We start from the raw sequence: 22,996 nt of genomic DNA, 5'->3' as shown, positions 1-22,996 counted from the left end.
ATTGCCGGTGAAAAGCGCGGATAAAGTCCTGGGTGACAGCAGGCAGTAGCTGAAGCTTTGATCCATTCATGGAGTCTACTCGTTTCTACACGCTGGTGTGCTGCTCCTTTTATCAAGATTCAAATCAGACCCACCAAACAGGTTCTCCTTCAAAAACAAGTGGCATCTTGTACCCGAATCCTAGAGGAGTCAACAAGCTGCACTTTCATCTATCGCTTCTCAGGGAGTGGCACCAAAGCCTGCCACCAGATGCCTGCCATCCATCCCTCTTCCTTGGTGAGGAAACAACAGGGAAGAGACAAAAGCCAACCTGAAGCATAGCTCCTACCCTGGGCTTTCCTTAGGGACTAAGGCACAAGCAGCTTGCCCTTTTCCTTCTTTAGACATTTTTTGGAAAAAAAAAAAAAAAAAGTCCTTTTCTTTAGAATTTTCTTTGCAAATGCATGTTTGTGTGTGCTGCAGCAGAACCCTGGAGAGGCTGCCGATTCCCGAGCAGCGGCTGTTCATCAGGGTGATGGCTGCTCTCCTACTTACAGGGCACAGGAGCTCAGTCTCACCTTCCTGCATGGAAAGCTTCTCTCCCTCCCTTCCTCTGGCACATACTCATCCCAAGGCAGTGCTAGGAATGGTGATTTTCATGCTTGCATTACCCTTACAAAGTTGTTAGCCGTTTCTGAAGAAATTTTTCAATCGGAGCCTTGAGTAATGCCTTTTGCAATGCCTTTCGCAGTACACTCCAGTAGCTCCCAAGTGTCCTAATGATCTACAGAGCAGGAGTTACTGTTTCCATGTGTTTTGGCAGCCGCTGAAAGATATTTTCCAGTTTGCATTAAGCAAGTCCCATTCATCTGATTTGTCAAACACCGTCAGACACTTTATAAATCATTATTTTGTGACCAGCAATGACTGCAGAACAGCGTATACGCCATTCTCCCAACCACACAACCTGCACGCTGCCTTGCAGTCAGCTGCGTTTACCGGTGCTGCTGCTTTCCTGAGGGCCTGCCCTGCTTCAAATCCACGCAAGGTGGGATGCTTGGAGTGACGCCTTGTGTCTGTGTGAACAGTGGGACCTTACTCTGGCTGCCAGTGAGTATTTATAACGCAGCACAGGTTTGCAATTAGAGTTCCAGATGTAAATACCCTCTGCCACTAGAGAAGGGCACAATCTGGAGCTGAACTTTGCAGCTACACCTATTTCTAAATAAGCCACAGAAATATACGCTACTTCAGGGAGCAAAGATGAAGCAAGTTCTTCAAATTATTCCTGGCTTCTTTATAGCACATTATCACACCTCTCTGTTTCCCATTCCTTCAGGTAAAAATAACAGCAGTTACCTTTCTTAGAAAATAATTAAGATCTACGGTTAAAACTATTATTAAAATCACTAGGTATTTCAAGTAGTCGTATTGATGATTCTTTGATAATAGTTTAGTAACTCTTTTCCCATTTTTAATTTCTGTCATTCATTTCCCTATAATAATCTGCTTTAAAAAAAAAAATAATTCACATCCCTCCTTCAAAGTCAAAATCTATGTAACTGTCACCTACATACCCGTATTTTGTCTTTATTTTATTTCATGATGAACTTTAGAGAGAGTAGGGTTCGGTTTTCTTCTCTCTGGAGGACAGAGCCTCAACTGCTGCAAACTTAAAGCTCACGACCATCTTTGGTGAAGTGATGGTTGATGATCTTAAAGGTCTTTTCCAGCCATAATGATTCTAAGAAGGCAGTTTATATACGGCCGAAAGCTGTGCTGCCCTTGTGCTTAGAAAGCGCCATATGGATGGGAAGTTCACAGGACTTGTTGGTAAATAGTTTGCTTGTATGATGTTTACAGACATTCATGCTTGGTCTCAGCCTCAGATTAGCACTTGACAGTTTCCACTTTTTACAGACACTTACAGTGAAAGTAGAGAAAAAAAATAACTGGTTTGTCAAAAGTAACATATGGAAGAAAACCTTCAAGTAACTAAACAAGAGGGTCTGTTTTCCCTGCTGGTGGAAGATTCTCATTGCTGGTACCTTAGTTAAAAACTGCATTGTCTCTTCCCTCAAAGGTGGCCAGAAGGACGACGATGGTTTTAGAATCTCCCCATCATCAAGCAAAAAGTGTAGAATGGTGGCAAGAGAAGGGCAAAGGAGGAGTAATTTAAAGTTTCCCTGACAGAGCTGCATAAATTGCCAAAGAAAATGCACTTTTCTATTGACTTTTTTGCACTGGTGGCTTTCCCCCTCTGTGAATACGGAAAGAACAGACTTATTTGAAAGACAAGAGTCTTTCCAAATATCTATATACATATATATTTATATATATATATAAAAGTATGTGTAATGTCTCTCTGATACTAAAAAAAAGTATTATTTTGTTTATTCCATGCTAAGCTGTCATAGTACTACAAGAGTTAATTATTTAGAACAGCAGGCGGTAAAAGGAATAATCCTGTAGGAAATGTGGAGTGCATTATTTCTTTAGTGATCTCTGCTTCCATGGAAACAATTTCTCGGCACAATTCTAAATCTCATAAAAATAGGGCACTAGGTCTATGTAAAACAGCAAGACATTTCCAATTAAACAACCGGAATGCTTTTATCTAGGCCATTAAAGACTTTGTTCAGTATCAAATATGATTACAACGTTCGCCGGGATGTTAACAGCCAGCTCCTTCCCAAGCGCCGGCTCCGTGGGGCTGGATGAAGTCACCCAGTCCCGTGCCGGGGCTGGCAGCAGCAGCACACAGCGGGGCCGGGGTGCAGTGCTCTGCCACACCACGCCGTCCCAGGCACCCCGAACCCCGCCGTGCTGCCTGCCGTCCACCTCCACAGCCTCCCCTGCCCCGACGCGGCACCACGGCCTCACAGCTCCATCACCACCGGCAGCCCCAATTCTCTGCTAGCGCAGCAGGGAAGAGCTCAGCTGGCTCCCGCTGCTGGCAGAAGCAGGGCTAGAACCAACACGCTTCAGTCAAATCTGGGTAACGAATAGAGTTGTTTGGGTCTGATCATCATCTTCAGAATTGACTGTAGTTGCCCTCAAAACCAAACCCATTCATTCCTTTAGCGAGCCTACAGGCAGGAATCTGAAATCTGTGTGGAAAATCCCCACCTGCCGTCCCGGCATCCCTGCCACAAAGTGCGACGGGAGGATTTTCTGAAGGAGACTAAAGCAGAGGTTTTGTAGTAACAAATGAAAAAACAAATCTATACCAAGGTACACGGCTATTACCCATCAACTGTAATCACTACCCAGAAGTTTCTGTGCACTAGAAGAACAGTTCCGTGCGTAGTTCAAACCCTTTGTTGTTATCAGCTGTGACAAAGCTCCCTCTGGTGGCACTAAACTCAGCTGAATCACCGGGTTCTTGTTACTGACTTGGAGGAAACACCAGATGTGATGCCCAAGAGAGAAGAAGCTGTTACAAATACGGAACACACCTTTCGCGGTTCTGCATCTACAGTCTTTATTAGCAGACTCGTGTATACCATCAAGCAGGAATATCAAAGCAGCAAGCAAAAGGAAAATAAAGTACTTAATATCAATGGCAGCAGTGTTAACTTTTTTTTTGTTTGTCTGTTTTGGGGTTTTGTTTTGTTTGTCTCTTTTGGAGTTTTGTTTGGGTTGGGGTTTTGTTTGTTTGTTTTCGGGTTTTTTTTGTTGGCTTTCTTCAACTGATTTGTTCTTGGAAAGTTACTTATTTAAAAAAAATAATAATATGGGCATTCCCCTCCCCTTCCCTGGAACACAAGGCATAAATATATATATATATATGAAATTTATCTCCCTGTGAAGAGGCACTGCTGATAACTGGGACAGCAAAACTTGCCTCAGCCAACAACTGCCCCTAAAGAATATTTGTCCAAAGCTCCATCTTAGGGGTTTGGAGGGGTTTTTTTGTTTGTTTTTTAAACTGCTGACCCTTCCAGTTTAACCGCATCATTCTATTTGCTACTCAACCATTTCCCATCTCCTGAGCAAGAACTTGGCCAGGCGGAACAGCTGGTCTCGCGTGAAGAAGGAGCATATTCGTCCACAACAGGTACACCAGAACAAGGCTGGCATGAAAGGAATTGCTGGATGGAAAAAAAAAAACCCAACCAATGAGCTTCCCAATAAAAATATTTAATGCCTTGTATGTGTTTGGTTGCAGAACTCGGTAGTATTAGTAAAATAGATTTTTATCTCCTTAGAAGCATGCAACTTCCAAACTCGTATTGTTAATCACACAGTCAAAATAAATTATGAAAAGTAGAGTAGATTAGTTATTTTCTTACCACGGCTCCTGACAACAAAATCATTACTTAGCATCACAAATGTGGTGTATTTCCAATTCACATCCATTGTGACATGCCACTCCCCGATTACGATGGTCCCAGCAGTTGTATTCCCCCCCTGCCCCTGCTCACGAGCTCTTGGAAAACCTGGAGCCTTTGTGTGCGTATCAAAGGCTCAATGCTGCACCATCGCATCTTCTCAAGAGACAAACTGCCTCAGAAGTATGTTGTACTCCAAACTCTTCTTATGTAACATCACTGTTAAAGCCAATTAATACAACTCTATTACTGTAACTCATTTGAATCATGAAAGAGAGAAGCAGCCAGCATATTGTTACCACTACTTGGGTAATACTGACATCCATCCTTAAACGGCTGGAAATAGACCGTGTGTGGACAGAACATTATCTACTCACATTGCTGTTACACAAGAGGTTTAAAATTCTCTTCCTACAAACCAGAACTGCTTACAGCTTTTAGCACATACATTTATCCCGCGTGACTTTTCTAGAGTAATCTATGCAAAACTGCAAAAGAATACCTTACGCTGCACCCCACTCCGCAACCAAGTGGGGAAAGAATGCTTTCTCCAAGAGTGTCGTTGAAACTAGAAACAGAGAAAGCCATGCAATCGTTTTAATTAGGAAGTCCCAAAGATGACATTTTAGAATATATGCAGCCTGAGTCGCCATGCCTTACACGGATGGGTACAGCAAACGGTCAGTTACACACAGCAGTGGAGTCTAAAGCTGCGCACCAGCAGATCTGATAGAAGAGAGCAGAGAACATTTCACCAATGTTTTTAAGTCCACAGCTCCGGATACTCAGCGACTGTCCCAAGGCAGATTCAAGGGCTCACGTTTTCATCTCATCAGGTTCTGCACCTTCCACTTGGTAACAGAAAGAGACTAACGTTTTATGAGGCATGACAAAAAAGTAATGCTCATTTCCTGTAAAGGAGTTCCCTCCTTGGGATGCAACTCTACAATTGTAAAGCTTTTCAAACTCTTCATACAAAGGAAAAGCTGAAGTTAAAAATGTAAACATATAAAATCTTAAAATTCCATTTATGTTACGTAGAACTAGATATATACATACATATATTTTTTTTAAAAATAAGAATCAGGTCCATTGCCACCCCTCTAGATAGAAACTCAAGGACTTGCTTGCTTCAGGTTTTCAAATATATTTTAGACCTCTCTGAGAAACTCTGCCCAAGATAAATCTGTGTAATTAGTAATAACTGTATACAAGTGTCCTCATGATTTAGAAAGCAAAATGTAAAGCACATTTTGTCTGTAAAGATTCACAGTGATACAGCTCGTGAAACATTTCCAAGTTGCAATCAAGAAACTTCTCAGTTGAGACCGATCTGTTTATGACTAATTTATCTGAATATATACTTGTATGAAATGATAACCGAAGAACTGATACAAACCAATATGTTTTCTTATTGAACTGTGCATTATAGAGAAGACTGAGTATAAAAGTTGGTGGTTTTTTTTCTTTAAAAAGACAAATACTTTTCTGTTTGTTGCCCTAAGGCTGCCATCACTCGAGAGCTCTTGTTTCCACAGGAAACGGTGGCAATTAGAAGGGGACAAATCCCAACGATCTGGCAAAACAACATGTATCTCCCCGTAGAATGGAAGATCAGAAAGATTGCAACCTGTAATAAGACAGGAGTTATCATTTCCACTGGAAACAAGCACAACCACTACTGAAAAGTCATGAAAACTTGCCAGCTTTTTCTCCCCATTATAGAAGCAAGAAGGCAAAGAACATGCCAGAAAGCTACTTGACCGTAGGGATCAACGGAGGGGGGAAAAAAAAAAATAAAAAATTAATCAGATGATGTATTAAACTACAACTGAATAAAACTCCAGACTGGATACCAGGAAAGTTTGAAATCAGTGAGTTACAAAACTTTCATTTCAGTTAAGTTTCTCTTTTATGAATTCATTCAAACTTACAATCTCTAAAGCATTAAGGAACAAACTCATCCAGAGTTAGATGGGTACCTGTAGATAAAAAATACGAGAAAATTTCCAAATGGAAAGACTTGAGAGATGACAAACTCCCCTTGAAGACTGAAGCACAGTATACTCGACAGGTTGTCCTTCTTCCCAAATGGCAGACTGTTGGTCAATCAGTGCACGCTACAGCACTTGTTTTTTACAACATGTTAGTATAAAGTGTTCCTCTTGTGGTCAGCTCACACGCATTAGGAGTTTTGCAAAGTGTGTTTGAACCGTAACAATAAGATGACACTGCATTCTATAACAGTTACTATTAAAATGGATAATAATTCTGAACAAGTTGACCAAATAGGGAGGGGGGGGGAGAAAATTAAAAAATAAAACCAAAATTCTGTAATTTTGTTTTGTTAAAGCCATCACATTGATAATTCATTTGAACATTCATTCTCATTTTCTTCGGCGTTACTCTTTTTCTCACTCTTGTACGTGGAAAGGAATAAGTTCTCTATCTGAGTCAAGAACTCTTCAGCGATGAAGCAGTTTGTTACCTTGCCCAAAGTCTTCCTCATGCACTCCAAAAGCTAGTCAAAAGAAAAGAAGATTTTTTAAAAATTGTCATTTTCCTGAGTTTATTTTTTTCCTCTTCTAGCTGTTAAGTATTCCAACAGGATTTTTATTTCTTTATTTAGAATTAACACTACAGAAGGTGTTCAACTGTACAATATACATTTTAGAAAGGAACAGTCACACAGGAACACATGGGTGATTTAAAACCAATTACATGACAGCTAAAGTCAAGAGTATTTTACCAACTCAATTTTAGATTTAAGCTGTTTATAAGCAAAGTCACGTTGAGATGAAAGAAAAAAAATTAGATGTGGGTAATCACCATGCACGTGTTTTCTGTTTATGTCTTTTGCTTTGGGCAGATTTGCTGTCTTGTTTGGGCAATTAATGTTACGGCTGTAGTTATTCAGAACTCTACAGCAACAACTACACTGACTGGGAAATTAAAGTTCCCGCTTATGCATGACAAACACGGCATGGCTCTGATCGAACAAAGGACTTGGACAAAGTCCAAATCTTCTCTCAAAACGCATGCAGTTCTCGAGACTGCAAGCGTACGACATGCTGAGAAGAGACGTTATTAATCTGACATTCCTTCTTCCCCAAACGGAGGTTAAAACTTGGTACCCGCATGTAACCCTTCTCCCCAACTCTCTCAAATGAACATTGTTCTTTTCCGTGTGTTTGCAAGTTAATAAGTTGCCCTACAGGAGTCTTTATTGTGATTAGTTTATATCTCTAATTTGTAAAAATGTAACTTCAGGTGACTTCTGATGATACAAAACAGATTTGTATTTTGAAAAAGACGTTTAGAAGTAAAAAAGCTAAAAATGAGAAGAAGAAAACTTACTTTCTGCAAACAAGTCAGGTCAGAATCTCTATGAAAAATTTTATCCATGGGGACACTGCTGTTGAAAGAAAAGCAATAGCAGTGCTGTAGAGAGCAGACACACGTCTTTATTGGAACATCAACAATAAACACACAAAAATTCTATACTGGCGATTCTTTATAATATAATGTAGACATATACCTGTGGCAGAATCTGTATTTTTCAATTATCCATCTTGTTTTTTCAAATATTAATTCCCACTGAGGTTCCTCCATCATCTGCTGTACTTCGAATCTGTAGGGCAGGCCTGTAACCAATTGAACATGATTACTCGGCTTGCTAGGACCCTCAACTGTTCTTTTTCCTTTTCAGTTTTAGGTGCAATCCCTTCCCTTCCCCAGAACTGCTCATAATTTCTTGCCGACTGCAGCAGCTTGCAGTCCTGTTACTTGCCAACACTAAGGAAGTTAAACTAAAAGTATGACGTATTTTGGATTCCAAATTTAATTTTGGTGGGAGTAGGGAACAAATCTGTTCTCCTCCCTGCCCTCACCAATTCCTCGTACCATCAGGAAGCACACAGCAAACATAACAGAAAAATGGTGAAATAAACTGAGTTTTTATAACCTAGGACCACTTACACTGTTGGAGTCTCTCTAAGATCTATATGGTTCTTAAGTTATTACATGGTTATTAAAAAAGTTTTGTTTTTCATGTACGAGCTGGCTGATGAAGTGGCTGACTACTGTTCTAGAATTCAGAGGAATTTTATTCCTGAAGGAAGAAATTCTTTGTGTTTATTGCAGGTGGGGGAAAAGTAATTTAAAAAGTATTCTACAGTAATACCAGAAAATTACTTGCAGAACACAATTCAGTTACCAAAAACCAGGGAGAAGGAAAGAGACTGTAAATTTCAGTAAGTCATTAAAATGTGGATACTGCCACGGTGTAACTTTTCCAAAGAGCGAGATGAGATACCATTTTGTAAAAAATTGATTTCAGGAGATAAACATAAATGCAAAGTCCTCTCAGACTGAAAACGTATGTGACCAAAAAAATGTCTATTTCTAAGGGCAGCTAAAGTTTCTAAGTACTAACTCCACACGACAATGGGAAATGAGGATAAAATTACAGTCCTATCAGTATGGTAAACAGGAATTACTGCACAGATGTGGCCACCACTTCACTTCCCCCGGGACTACGAAGCCAGTCTCCGGGCAGATGGTCTCCCTTGCTTACTTCCACAGGAAAAAACAGAGGGGGAACTTTCGGCTCACATGGCCTCTGTTATCACCTTGCCAAGAAAATTGGAAACCTTGTGTTTGGATGCAAAAATCAGGACTTAAACAGGGTCAGGGAAGAGGAGAGAGAAGAGGCAGCTGCCATAACTATATAGTCTTATCATGGGAATTTTCCTCAAATTAATGTCAGGGAATGAGCAAAAGATCTGACCGTCACTTGAAATAACCTATAGAAATTATGGTATCTTCTAAATTATTCAAGAAAGGAAAATACCCTGTTTTCCTGAAATGGCAATGACACTTTAATCAAAAATTTGTTCTCTTGGGTTGGGATTCACGCCAGCACACCATTTCATCTTTCCTATCTCGTCTTTTCCTGGACAGCTGGCAAGTTTGATCCTTTGCCCTTCTGAATACTGAGTTCCTCAAAGAAGGATTTTTGGCCGCTATAGCAGCCAATTCTTTGCTATTATACTTCTTTTTCCTCATCAGAGGATCTGTTCAGAATTTCGTAACGCAGCAAAGCATAAGTAATACATGCGAAGCAGTTTGTCCGCTATTCATATGGATACTGCATGTGAATAACAGTGACACCTATCCCAACCCTTTAATTTCTTTCATGGATTGTGGGAAATACTAATTCTGAAAAACAATCTTCTATTTATACCTGTATATTCTCATCAGGTCAGCACGGACTACTTGCAGGATTACTCTTTAAGTGAAATTCCTGGCTTTGTACAGCACAAGTTACTAACATAAATATATAAATACCTATTTCTCAAGTTCAAGAATAGGCAACATTTTTCGCCTAAGTATCCAAAAGGAAAAGAAAAATTAAGACAATGGATAAAATATCGGTACTTACGGTAAGAACCATCAGAACTGATCTCGTCGCTAATTACTAGACAAGTAATCTGAGAATATGGAAGAGGGTTGTTTCGGTTGTAAGGACTTATAATCATTCCGATGAACATGGCGCCACCCCTGGAGAAATAACTCTAAAAAACCAAAAACACACACAAAAAACCCCACATACAAGAAATGCAACCTTTTTCAGCACAGCATTCTGAAGTTCAAAAAATAGAATTTATGTCAATTTATGAATGAACCGATTTTAAGATGCATTAGAACAATAATGTGTATTAACATGGTAAATACCGGGGAGGCTTCGGGGTTGTTGGGTTTTTCTGCTATTCATTCATTTTTAACGTACAGACCAGCAAGTACCTGGTATTTAGCCTGAGTGTCAATGTCCCGTATCGAGGGGTTGGGGTCGAAGGCGGGGTGGGAATGGTACCACCCAATAACACTGTACCCTCTGGCAGCCAGCGTCTCCGAGGCCTGTGTTTGCGACACTGGATCCATCTCGCACTGCAGCCCCGTACTGAGACTATTGCACGGCTCTGCTGCGCAAACCTGTGAAAAACGTTTCCATCAGTTAAATAACATTTAAAGAATTTTAAGAGCGATACACCACATCTTCCTCGTGATAGAGCTGACAGGCCAACGCTTGAACATGAGCGTAACTCTAGCATTTCAACACTACAGTAAATAACTTCAGCTTTAATATATTAAAGTAGTTGCCCGTCAGAAATAACATTTACATCTATTCAAATTATATATTAACAGTTTTAATATTTTAGAGAAAATGTAAAAAGATAAACACTTACTTCTACGATTTTATCAGCTTCGGAGTATCTTCCACCTAGCAGCCCTATTACTTCTGCCATAGACACATGAGAGTGCTGAAACGATATTAAACAATTATTAAAGTTCAAGTTGTATAATTTCTCCGAGTTTTGATCTGCACACGACAGAATACTTTGGCTTCACAGCTACAAGTCAGTAACTTCTCAATGACATTTAGAAGGAAAAGTTCGCACAGCCAAAGGTTCCCAAACACCCAGTGTTTCAGTTCAAAGCAAATAGAAAAGATTATGTTTGCTTATTATATACGTGCACGTCTATAGTGCATTTGTGTAACACTTCCATACATGAAGCAATGCCAGCGTCAAAAACTGAAGCCTGGGCAATGCCACGAAGTGCTGAACAACTGCATCAATTCTGGTACAACCCGTTGTTATTAGAAAACCACACGTTGCTTTATAAACACAAAATCCATTCCCAGACTAGTAGAAAATGAACTCGCATGACTGCAGAATGGCAGGCTATTTTAGAAAGTAGCTTTCAGCAAATTACATTTAACTTATGACGGAGAGTAGTAAGTAGTAATGCTCTTACTAGTGTACAACCATTTACCTTTAGAAAAACTAAGCACGATCTTAAAAAAATTCCTCTTTAGGGACTTTATTTACTACTGGAGTCTCACTTCTAGGTCCGAATGGAAAGAAGTACTGTATTTCTCAATCTTCTGATGTTGCCCGTTAATAAAAAAAACAACACAACATATACATCACAGCGTTTTGAAAGATAAAATTTAATCCTCACCAAATCCATTATTAGAAGTGCTTCAGAAGACACTTTCACCTGAAAAGGTTCCTGAAACGATAAACATAATAATGAGTATAAGAAAAGTAACGTAAGTAACAAAGCATTCTTGATTATTCTCTCATAGATACATACCTGTTTTTCTTCAGTGAATAAACAGCAGGGTATCAGCTGAAAGGGATCAAAGGAACTATAAAACGAAAGAAAATTTCTCTAAAGATGTAGGACAGTCAGGAAACTTTTCAAGTTTCCCACTGTCTCCTTGGCAGAGGAGGAATAACCCTGTTTTCTTTACTGGATTTTCTCATCCCACACCAGGATGACTTCCAAATATAGAAACTTCACTACCCACACTTGCGAATTTCAATAGGAAACATCTAAAATGCATACACTGTATTTCAGACCTTAATATATATTAATGATTTGCAGCATTCCAACCTGACACTACCCAAGATATTTGTTTTCTAGAAGATCTATGCTTGAACATGATGTACATCAAATAATACCTTTTCATTTGCCTTGAACCTTTAGAAGATTTTGCAGGTTTCAGTTTTTCTTCCTCTCTTCTTCTTGCCAATTCTTCAGCAGACAGATGCTAAAACAATTGAAACAAATGAAATCTGTCTTAAACGTCTGAAGTGGAATTTCAGTAGTGATTCCAAAACCAGCCTAGAAACATTCCTGACATCAGCGTCCTTTTGATATGCCATCCATTTGTGTCTGTTACAGGACTACTCAAGAGAGAGGGTAACAGCCATAGCAGAATCAAGCAGCGTGAAAGGAATGACAATCAAGAGGTCTTGTCCACAAACCAACTGAAGACAGAATTCTTACGTTCCCCAAGTCAATCATATTCTGTAAAATCCCAGCCCGTATCGCAAACCATGCATAAACACAAGTGTGATAACCAAGAAGAAAATCTGCCATTATAATCCGTGGCCAGAATTTTAGGGATGAGTGTTTTCAAACTTTATTTCCACCCAAATACGTACATTGCAGAAAGTGTTAGAATTATTAACCAGTTACTCGAAAATAAGTCTGGCATTATAACATTATGGAAGTTATTGTTACAGATACTTATGACTGAAGGCTGCAAATTTAAATGGGTTTCTATACAAAAATAATATAATGTTTACAGCTCTTCACTTTTTGTATAATTTGAAATTGTAGGAATGCATAAGTGGATATTTTCTTTCCAAATCTTCTATAAAATATTTGAAACTGGTACAAATTTTTCTAAGCACTCCATAAACCACAGTATTTCTGGGGATATTGCTAGTAGCAGAACTAATATTAGGAACTCATATCACCTGCATTATAAGCGCAAAGAAACCATGTAGGAGTGAAAAAATAAAATTTCACTCTTATTCTCCCATCCCCTACCGTTAGCTTTAGGAAGACAGTTAACTGCAAACAAAGGGTCATGATATTCTCCAACAAGACAAGGCAGAGAGGCATAAAACAGTGTAGGGACATACATGAACACCTTTGTAAACACCAAAGTACAGTTGTATTTATCAGCAGCATCAAGATGTAACAGCTGCTACATTATTTTCCAATTATTGCTTCCACAAAGAGAGGTTAAGGACCTATTACACAACTGTTTCCATTGTATATTTGATGCAACACCACCTGCTAGCAATTAGCAAGAAATAATTCTGGAAGGAAAGTTTAAAACACAAAAGGGTTACCTCAAATGTCTGTCCTTCCAAATCCTTTGCATCGCACCAGTTTCCCCAAGGGTCTCGCACTCGCCGTCTTCTTGTACGCTGCAGCAAGCAAATCAACGTGAGTCAAGGATCATACTCCTGAAAAAACTGCATTCGCTTAATTTAATCAGCCATAAGAACGTTGTCCAAAAGGTTACTGCCACATGAATATTACTAGCACTGTGACATATTTCCAGAAAGGAAAGAACACCCCGGGGTTCTATAGAATTAAGCAGTTCAAAGTCTGTCATCCAATATCACCAGTGAAGTTTTCCATTTTTAAGGCTGTAAAGCATCACACCTGGTTGATGCTCCATGGATCATCAACGTCTCTGACAGCAACAGTGCGTTATTATCCAGCTCTGAATTATAGCTCCGACAATACTAAAAGCTATAAAACCAGTATGTTTATATCTAGTGAATGCTACAGTTCTTTATATTTCAATTTATCTTCTTTTAGTGGGATTGATTTAGTTTTTCTCTCATCAACTGATTTATTTTGCTCTGAAGTACTTTAAAAATGCTACATCAAATGTGACTATGAAAATTAAATCTGGCAAGCCCTGGTAATTCATGGAGTTATAAATGAGTTACTACTAATTGTGTGCATAAGGCACTCAGTAAGTCCTATCGTACACCTAGCATACCTAACAGTTAAAATGCAAGCAACTTAATCACACACTACCACCACATTCCACTACTTTCTGGCTAATTTGGACTAATAAATTACGGAGAGGTGGGGAGGAAGAGGTTGGGACTGCAGGGAAAAGACTGAAACACAATTGTAGTTAAGTACCTATACAGAAATCATGTATGTGAGACAGCAGAAGTTAGGGCAGACACCTGTCAGACAGCAGAACTTGTACTTAGACTGACACTCGAATTACAGAGCATTCTAATGAAACTGTAAACTGAACGAGAGGAGAAATTCCCTGAGACATCCTGGCTTGAAAACGAAGATTAAAAAGACCTGCTCCATGCTGAACGTTTTTTGCTGTCCCCACCTCCCTCACCAAAACGTACCATGGACTGCAAGCGCTGAGCAAGCTGGTACGCTTCCACTGTGTCTTTGCCTTCTTTGGACCGTGTTTTATCAGCTGGTTGGGGTCGGTTATAGACAGCCTGTTCTACAGGATACAGAAGGATACTCTACTTCAGTAAAGTATGAAGCCGCTTATCTCTGGTACAGAGCCAAGAATGACATAGATAAGTGGTAACAACAATATGCCATAAATAAAAAAAAACACCACAACAACAAAAAACCCACAGTGAGAAGGCATCTCCTGATGATCATATTACTGACCGATTATACAGTCCTCTCCCACTATCACAACATTTTTAAGACAGGAAAACTTCCCTCCTTCTTGTTAATTTATTTCAGACAAAGTGTATTTGCAGGCTATTCCTCCTCTCCTAAGTGACTCTCATCCAGCACTGGACCAAAAGCAATCCAGAGACTAAACCAACAGTAACGTAGAGGTGTATCTGTACTTTTAACATGTTACCTAAATTTAACATTTAAATCTGGTAAAAACTAGCCCTGAGGATGAAGGCCTTGTTTTTTACTTAGGAAAGTTATAACTCAGTATGGGAAAAGATACAATGAGTTGAATTCTGTTTTATGTGGAGGGAGGGCAGAATTTCAGATACAGCAGGTATCAGGGGGAAAAAAAAAATCCAACACTGGACCCACAGAAAAGCACAGAGCAAAAAAACCACCCCACCAGTTGATGTGCAGTAAACATAAGCAGGGGAGAGGAGTGAGAAAAAAAAGAAAAAGTCTTCTGTAAAACAAAAAATTCTTAATCCTGTAAGGTTACAAATGCCTCTAGATTTTCAAAGGTCATGAGAGACAATCTGTGCAGAAGGTCCTTCCTAGCAAGGATTAACGTGTATCCTTCTGTTGGAGCAGTACACCCTAACATTAAGCAGTCCTTCAACATTAATACCAAAATAGGCTACAGCTAGAGAGGCTGGAAAATGACTGTACCACAGTCCAAACAAAGATTCTCTTCTCCAGAAATGTAACAATAACTACTATTTAAGACATTAAGAGTACAGAGAAGTTGGAAGATTATCCACATGGATGCTTGATTCCGATTAAGTGCAGTTATGCATGCTTTAAAAGAAAAGTCATAAGTTCACTTCATTGAAGACATATCTACTAACCTTAATGTTTACCCTTCACATGAAAATATTCATTGTAATAAAAAAATGTGACAGAATTTAAGTTCTGAATTGATTCCAATAAAAATATCTTTACCACAGCCAAAGTTAATCGCTCCTATTAATTCCAAGTATGTGTGGATCCGTCCAATGCAGTTAACATCACCGCAGTTCTTAAGGCCTGGACGTACTGAAGTCTTATTCAGGTATTTAGGTTTACATCTCTCCCTAAAATAAAGTATAGTACATTGTCAAACAGTAAAACAAATCACGGGGAAGGAAAGAATTGTGTGACTTAGGCTGAGCTGAAGACGAGCCACTGAAGTGTGTTTTTCCCCTCTGTGATGTACACACTACACACCACTGTACAGTGCAATCACAGCAAAAATACAAACTTCACAAAACACATACAATTTATTTTAGGGTTATTCATACACATTCGTACTAATGCAGATGGAAACTTATGTTCCATGCGTTAAAACAAATTCTTCAGCACAACTGGTGCCCGGAAGCAATGAATTACTCAGAAGCACTACGATACCGTTAAACTGATATAAGAATGTCTACACTAGATTAGTCTAAATAGCTCATATAATCATAGGTTTCCTTGGTGTAATAAATAAGCCTGTTTTCACTCTCTGTGCACTTATGACTAGCTTTTAAACTGATACTGAACCATTTCAGTTCAACACTTCTCTAGTATGGAATTTTAAAGTTTCTTTGCAACCAGAATAAACTGTCAGTACATAAGACAACTGAATGAGAAGAGAGTTAAACTCAGCAATTTTTTCTACTTAAAAGCAAACTAACCAACACAGCAAGCACGCAAACCAACACTGTTAACAGAACAAACTGTATTTTGAGCCTCCTACCACAAATCACGAAGGTTCCTTAAACTGATTCTTTGGAGATGGAATATAATATATTCAAGTGCACAAACACTACTGCCAGCTGATTCTTAATTTGAAGTATTTTTTTTGGTCAACATTATTTGCTCTAGCACAGACTACTACTTCTAGCTGCCCTTCTGTGAAGGCAGTACTACAATGCTATAGACCTCATTACGGAATTAATTTCATCAGTTATTTTGAGGAACCATTTATTAAAACCATATATGCATTCTTACATATAGGATGTCAAAAAATGAGAAGAAAATAACATAAACAAAATGGATGCAGCTTTCCCTGATATAGGACACTCATTTTCATAATGCTTCAAAGTATTTTCATTGCTTAGCTTCCAGAATGCCAGAAAAAAAAACTGGGAAGACACAACAGAACCATTATTAATTAGTGCTGTTCACTGGCAATCTTTATAATGCTACCATAAAATTAATTTTACTCTTTTCAGAAGTAAGCTGTTGGTACCAAGTAGTGTTTTAAGTACAACAAAGTAGTCTGTGAGTCATCTTAATGACTTATTTCAGTAAATGACATTAATGTATCTTACCATTGATCCAAAATATAATTCCTAATTTTCAAATAACGCTCCGGTGTTTTGGCCTGGCGCCCCTCAAAAAATTCAGGAATAGCTTGCTTTTCTTCTTCTAGAATGATGCTTCGGTCGACCTCCACTTCTTGATCAGGTGGCTTAAGCTCCTCCGCTTCTTCCTGATGATCTTCATCCACTTGGCAGGGAGAAGGAAAGAGCAATCCATGATCAGCCAGGTCTCTCTGTTCCTCATTAAGCTCCTGGTCAGTTACTTGTCTAGTACCATGAGATGTTACTAGGCTACCTTGTTCAGCTTTCTCAATAAAATTGTTGTATTGCTGGTAATCTAAGTTCACAGATTTATCACCATTCAGGTGCTGAGAACACGTTGCTGCAGCACCTGGAAATACTAACGCATCCACTGTATCTTGCTTGGTATGTTCAGGATCTTCTTTAGGTAAAGAAATTGCAGAACTGTGTCCCACAGATGAAAGAACATGTTCCGTTCCTTTCGTTTCTTCAACTGGACTTTTTGAAGTAACAGATAATTCAGATTTTCCAGTTTCTTGCTGGAAGGTAGGAGAAAGTAGTTCATCCATGTCATCAGTTATGTCTACTTCTTCATCATCTGACAGCTTTTCAATTTTCACTGCATTCAGATTGGGGTCTGCACGGCCTCTCAAGTTTCCAGATGACCAAGCTTCTACCCTTATCCCATCTTCAACGGGAAGACTGCTGCCACACTGACTTTGCGCTTCTTTTTCAGAATCACCATTTTTTGCCTTAGGAAAGTATAAAATACTTTTAGGAGGGAAAAAACCCCAATCCCCTCTACCTCTCAAATAGTAAGAATTATTTTACTTGAACAGCAGACATTCTGAAGTGTTTCTTCCTCATCTTACCCTTTTAATACACTTCACTCTATTGCAATTGACTTTTACACAGCATTATAGGTATACTTCTAGCCCAAGTGTAAATTAGTATGTATTTCCGTTCAAAGAAACCCCAACAGACAGTAGTAATTTCTTCTTAAATGCCCCCAAAGTCTCAAATGAGGCTAATGCTAAAAATACAACACACAGCTGAAACAGCTGTATGGTGAAAATCAAGTATTTTCAGACTAACAACCAACAGTACAAGAGACTACAATTATACTACATTTATTGTTTAGTTATACCAGCAATAAAAATACTGAAGTCATTCCAGGAATTTGAAATCAGGTCTGACTTCATATTTAAATCTGCAAATAAGCATATTCCGCTTTTCTGAATACGGGAATAAATAGACTACATACTTTAACAGCAGTACCCTGAAAAGACGAATTAACATCAAGCTACATCTACAACCGCACACTTGTCAAACAGCCTATTTTCTAACTACGGAGATACTCTGTTTACCTTGTTCTTAAAATACTGCCGAGCATAGCTCTTTACTTGTAGAACAGTACGACTTCCAATCAATTTGGCAATTTTCGTCCACCGACGGCCAAATTTCACCTAGTACAACAAAACACGTTTAAGTTACCCAAACTCTAACATTCCAGACATTGCATTTGAGGTACCAAAGGAGCTTAAAAACTCGATTATTCATTACAAATGCACAAACAGTACAGCAAAACTATGGTAAAGAACCTCGCTATTCATATTATCCCAAGTAGAAAATTGCATGCAACAGTAATTTATTGCTATTTTTCTCAACCAGAGGATCTTCTTCAGCCAACTCAGGCACACTGTAAATTACGCTGCCTACTAACCCAAGGAATCCTACTGAGATGAATGTGTACTTGCTGAAGGAAACCCTATTGTATTTAGCACTGTACGACCATATAATCTCTAAAGACCTTACAATACTAGTTAACGGATTTCACTTTATTAGCTGATTTGCCTTAAGCACACACTATACTTCCTGTAGTTAACTCCAGCGTTATAATTGTACAATTCATCAAGCTGTATATTTGAGATCTTTTGCGATCTCAAACTGTAATCAGCCTGACATGAACAAAATCTGGTAAACAAAGCCATTTGGGGAGATTCATTAATATAAATCCGATTTATCATTACACTCTTAGTAGATGGCAATTATTTCTAAACACATTAGAAGTACAAAACCAGACAGAAGCCAGATAAACATAACATGCTTTTTTATATTGATTATTATTTTGTTAGTTAAGATAAACTAATGACTTCTATTCAAAATATCACGTATATAAACAAACTTACCAGTCCTTGTTCAAACAGTTCTTTTTCTTCTGATGTCCACTTTAATGAGCAGCTAGCTGATTTTGTAGGAGATCGCACCCTAGGGAGACAGGAAACAGAAGTTAGTGCTTTCTTAACAATATATATTCTCAAATCCCAGTAAATGAAGGCAAATTCCGACAGCAGGACTACTCCCCGTCTTCTCTAAAACTCAAAGGCATTGTTTTAAACATGAATGTGGCTGATAAATAAAATACCGAGAATCACACCAGCTTCTCCATCACAAAGGAACATTCAAGGCAACACAACATCCATCAGTAACTAACAGCACGGAAATACACAGAAGCAGCAAACAGGAAAGCTCAGGCAGGAAGGCCAACTAGGATTAAGAAGGGTTTTTTTTCAAAAGGACCACTGTGCTACAAAAAACAAACCAGTTTACTATAGGCCTATTATTACACACAACAATATTTCTTTGCATTGAAAGGTCTCTTAAATAATTTTGTACAGCCAAACAAGAGGAACAAAAAACCATTAACATCTCTTTTAAAAAATAGCGTCTGGAAGCTTAATGAAAATCAGATGCCACACTTAAAAACGCAACTCATTCATTAAAATGTACGTACATGACTTTTCCAGTTTTCTTATGTGGGCTGCAAATAAAAAACAAAGTGAAAATAAAAATTAATAATTGTGAGGCTGTTGCACATCTCGGCAAATAACCTTATTTTGGAAGGACTTTTCATTTCTTCTCATCTAACTGAGATTTTTTTCCCAGAACACAGCTTACCTTTTCATAGATCTTTTCTCCGCTTCCTTTTGATTGAGCCATATTTTTTCAGAAAGTGATTTATTAGATAAATAATATCTGAAATAGTTACTAAGTAAGTTTTGGAAGCATCAGAGCACATATTTATACATGTGAGAATTCTAATAATCATATAAATTACACTGGTTCATAATTATTGAGCTGTAGAAGCAAGTACTGCACTGCTTTCAAAACTGAAATACGCACAGTTTCACACAATCCTACTAGTTTAATGCATGAGGAAGTGACATTTGAGTTCCGAACCCCCACGCTCACTTCACTTGCAGCAAACTAAGTATCCTGTTTCTACAACAGCATTTTTCTTCATTTTCATCATACTGATACCTTATCTATTTTCAGATTATGCCCAAATAATATATTCTATTAGAAAACCTTCAATTGCTTTATTTTCTTGTTCCTCTACTACTGCATATTACTATACTCAATTACAAAGAGAACATGAAAATAAATAAGCCTGTGATTACTATTGATATAGCCTACCTAGTCTGCTGAAGTCAACTTACGATGGAAACGCTACTAATGGTAAGACTATTTATGACAACACTGCTTAAAAAAAAAAAAAAAGGAAGAAAAAAAAAAGCAGCAGCTGTTCCTTCCCGTTTTCATTTTGCATGCTGGCAGAAGCATGAATGGAGCCAGACAAAATCTGACAGTAAACCAGTCCAAGTGAAGAACAAGTCAGCGAAAAGAACTAGCTATTTTCAGCCAGGTCAGCTGTTTGATCAGGTTCACTGTGAAACCACACAAATGGCTGCATCAGCACAATGAATAAGCAACTGAAGTGGGGACAAACATTGCTATTTTTGGTGCCAGTGTCAGCTTTAATCTGACAAGCTTCAGAGTCCTTTTCTGAACAATCAGAAGCACCAGAAGCTGCAGGTAGCTAGGTGATTAATTCAGGGGCCTCCCTAACTTCTGCAATCTGCCTACAAAATGACAGTGCTTCAGTCACCTTGACAAGAAATAATTTGTCCAGTTCCTTTGGAAACAGCAAGATTTCTATTGTTCTACAGAAAAGCGTACAAGCAAATCAGGAAAAGGATACTCTTCTTCCAGCAGCATTTTCTCAATGACAGCCCTGTTTTCTTCACTAATGCTGCTGTCCAATGTCCATGGCTGCAAACAATACAAATATGTTTTAATATTTTAATTCTGTCACACTGTTACTTGAGTATCAAGAATCAATATGTAACAGCTTCTAAAACAAGCAAAAAGCACTGGTTAAAAACCTAAAACTGCATGTACATGGAGAGAAGAGAACGAAAAAAACAGCAGTTCTGATAACCTTGCTAGAAGTACCATTCATTTAAAAAATACTTACAAGACTGTTATCAGTTCTCCAAGATGAATCAAGATAGTGATCCTGCAGCAAACTGGAAGCTGTGTTTTCATGATCTCTGAAAAAGATTCCAATATTCAAAACAATGCAAACACATTCTGACAAAAATGCTGTCAGAGTGAAAATAATGCACCGAGGATGACAGAATTAAATACTAAAATTAAAATCATGTATTACAGACTATTATATAACGTTACTCTCTTATAATATTCCATTAGACTTAGCGTAAGTCTCCCTCAGTAAGTCATCTTTTTTTAGTAATTTCAGTAGCAACTCCTCACCTATCTCATTACAGACTGCATGAGATATCAGTGAAACCCTGAACAGTAAAAACTCTCAGCCAGAAAGACTGAAAGCAGGAGGGACCATGTAAAATATACACAAATGAAAGAAGCCAGAATTTTATGGACAATTTAAAAACTATATTGTTAATATTAAAAACGTCATTGCATAGTATTATCTCCACTTAACATTTCTACATCTTTCCCCAACAAGGCACAAAAAAACCCAAACTTACAAAGAAAAATCTGTTTTCCCCCTGAGGAAAGCTCACACTTACACAAGGTTTAACAGGATCCTATCATACAGGGTCTATCCTATCATACAGCCACTTATGGACTTCATCCAGATTATGCTTGATCTTTTCTGTAAATAACTAGTTATTACTTTTAGAAAGCTGTCACTGATTAACATCACTGATCAACTTTCATCTATTTTAATGCAGCATAAAATCTCCTTAGTAATTAATGTATTTTTTACTTTGCTTCCAGAATGCTCAAGCTTTACTAAAGACTAACTACCCCTCTATCCCTTGCAATGCTACTAAAATTAAATTCAGCTACTATTCTGAACTGCTTTGTGCCAGCAGTTCAAACATGTCTTTATAGATAAGGACAAATCCTCCTGTACTGCCAGAAACCAATATAATTCCTGCTTGTTTTGCAGCATATCAAGAAACGGATCAGATCAATAGTCGCCTTTGCCTAGTATTCTGTCTCTAGCAGTAGCAACAGCAGATGCTACTCCAGGACAGCATGTGAGTCCGGCCACTGTGTCTGACACAATTCTCTCACACTCTCCCAACATCTGTAGCTGCTAGATTTGTAGCGTTAGGATTGCTGCCCGTTCACTTCAGCATCTGTTTACAGATCCCTTACCTGTGAATTTGCTGAATCAGTTTTCCGACCCTCCTTATGTTCAGTTTTCTGAACCCATCTGCCTCCGCAAGTTCGCTACCAGTTATGCAACACAGTACCTTCCGCCCCTATATTTTAAAGGAGTCTCCCCGCAGCCTCACCACCCAGTGTCCCTACTTCATGTACTGTTGGATCCGCTGACAGCGGTCCTGTGTTCACCTCACTTCAGTGACTTCTGAGGCCCCATTCTCACCGCCCTGCCTGATGATCATAGAACGGTTTAGGTTGGACGGGACTTTGAAGATCATCGAGTTCCATCCCCCTGCCCTGGGCAGGGCCACCTCCCCCCAGCCCAGGTTGCTCCAAGCCCCGTCCAACCTGGCCTTGAACACCTCCGGGGATGGGGCAGCCACAACTTCCCAAGGGAATTTGTTCCAGTGTCTCATCACCCTCATAGTGAAAGATTTCTTCCTAATATCTAATCTAAATCCGCCTCTTCCAGTTTGAAGCCACCCCCACCTCGTCCTGTCACTACATGCCCTTGTAAAAAGTCCCTCTCCAGCCTTCTTGTAGGCCCCCTTCAGATACTGGAAAGAATGTGATGCTCAATATTGGCGCTTCCCCGCCCCCGGGCCCCACGAGAGTCCAAGGTATCTCCTCTGAGGCGGTGTGAAGCACCGGCAGTGGCCGGGACCCCGGGCGAGGGCGGCCCTGACAGGGCACCCCCTCAACAAGCGACAGCACAGGGGGGGGGAGGCGCTGCGCGGGGCTCCGAGACCGCCCTCCCCCTCACCGCCTCCTCACACCAACGCGGGGGAGAAGGAACCAACAAAACCAAACAAAAACGAA

General features: G+C 39.1%; 1 protein-coding gene across 1 annotated transcript in view; it reads right to left on the bottom strand.

Moving 5' to 3' along the window:
- Positions 1 to 6,669: 6,669 nt before the first annotated feature.
- MYSM1 (Myb-like, SWIRM and MPN domains 1) overlaps positions 6,670 to 22,996 on the bottom strand; it is a 16,945-nt gene continuing 618 nt past the window's right edge. Inside the window, exons 2-20 of the mRNA XM_009884804.1 lie at positions 20,994 to 21,069; positions 20,718 to 20,788; positions 19,634 to 19,711; positions 19,470 to 19,496; positions 18,865 to 18,943; positions 18,043 to 18,141; positions 16,664 to 17,427; positions 15,312 to 15,442; positions 14,072 to 14,175; positions 13,031 to 13,108; positions 11,846 to 11,934; positions 11,475 to 11,529; positions 11,340 to 11,390; positions 10,562 to 10,636; positions 10,119 to 10,307; positions 9,757 to 9,889; positions 7,852 to 7,957; positions 7,671 to 7,728; positions 6,670 to 6,834 (exon numbers count right to left, since the gene is read on the bottom strand). Of these exons, the coding sequence (XP_009883106.1) occupies positions 6,670 to 6,834; positions 7,671 to 7,728; positions 7,852 to 7,957; positions 9,757 to 9,889; positions 10,119 to 10,307; positions 10,562 to 10,636; positions 11,340 to 11,390; positions 11,475 to 11,529; positions 11,846 to 11,934; positions 13,031 to 13,108; positions 14,072 to 14,175; positions 15,312 to 15,442; positions 16,664 to 17,427; positions 18,043 to 18,141; positions 18,865 to 18,943; positions 19,470 to 19,496; positions 19,634 to 19,711; positions 20,718 to 20,788; positions 20,994 to 21,069 (2,428 nt within the window). The remainder of the gene's footprint in view (positions 6,835 to 7,670; positions 7,729 to 7,851; positions 7,958 to 9,756; positions 9,890 to 10,118; positions 10,308 to 10,561; positions 10,637 to 11,339; positions 11,391 to 11,474; positions 11,530 to 11,845; positions 11,935 to 13,030; positions 13,109 to 14,071; positions 14,176 to 15,311; positions 15,443 to 16,663; positions 17,428 to 18,042; positions 18,142 to 18,864; positions 18,944 to 19,469; positions 19,497 to 19,633; positions 19,712 to 20,717; positions 20,789 to 20,993; positions 21,070 to 22,996) is intronic.

Source organism: Charadrius vociferus, unplaced genomic scaffold, assembly GCF_000708025.1.
Source record: "Charadrius vociferus isolate BGI_N301 unplaced genomic scaffold, ASM70802v2 scaffold163, whole genome shotgun sequence".
Lineage (NCBI taxonomy): Eukaryota > Metazoa > Chordata > Aves > Charadriiformes > Charadriidae > Charadrius > Charadrius vociferus.
The sequence above is the reverse complement of the archived record's forward strand: the minus strand, read 5'-3'. Positions and strand labels throughout refer to the sequence as shown.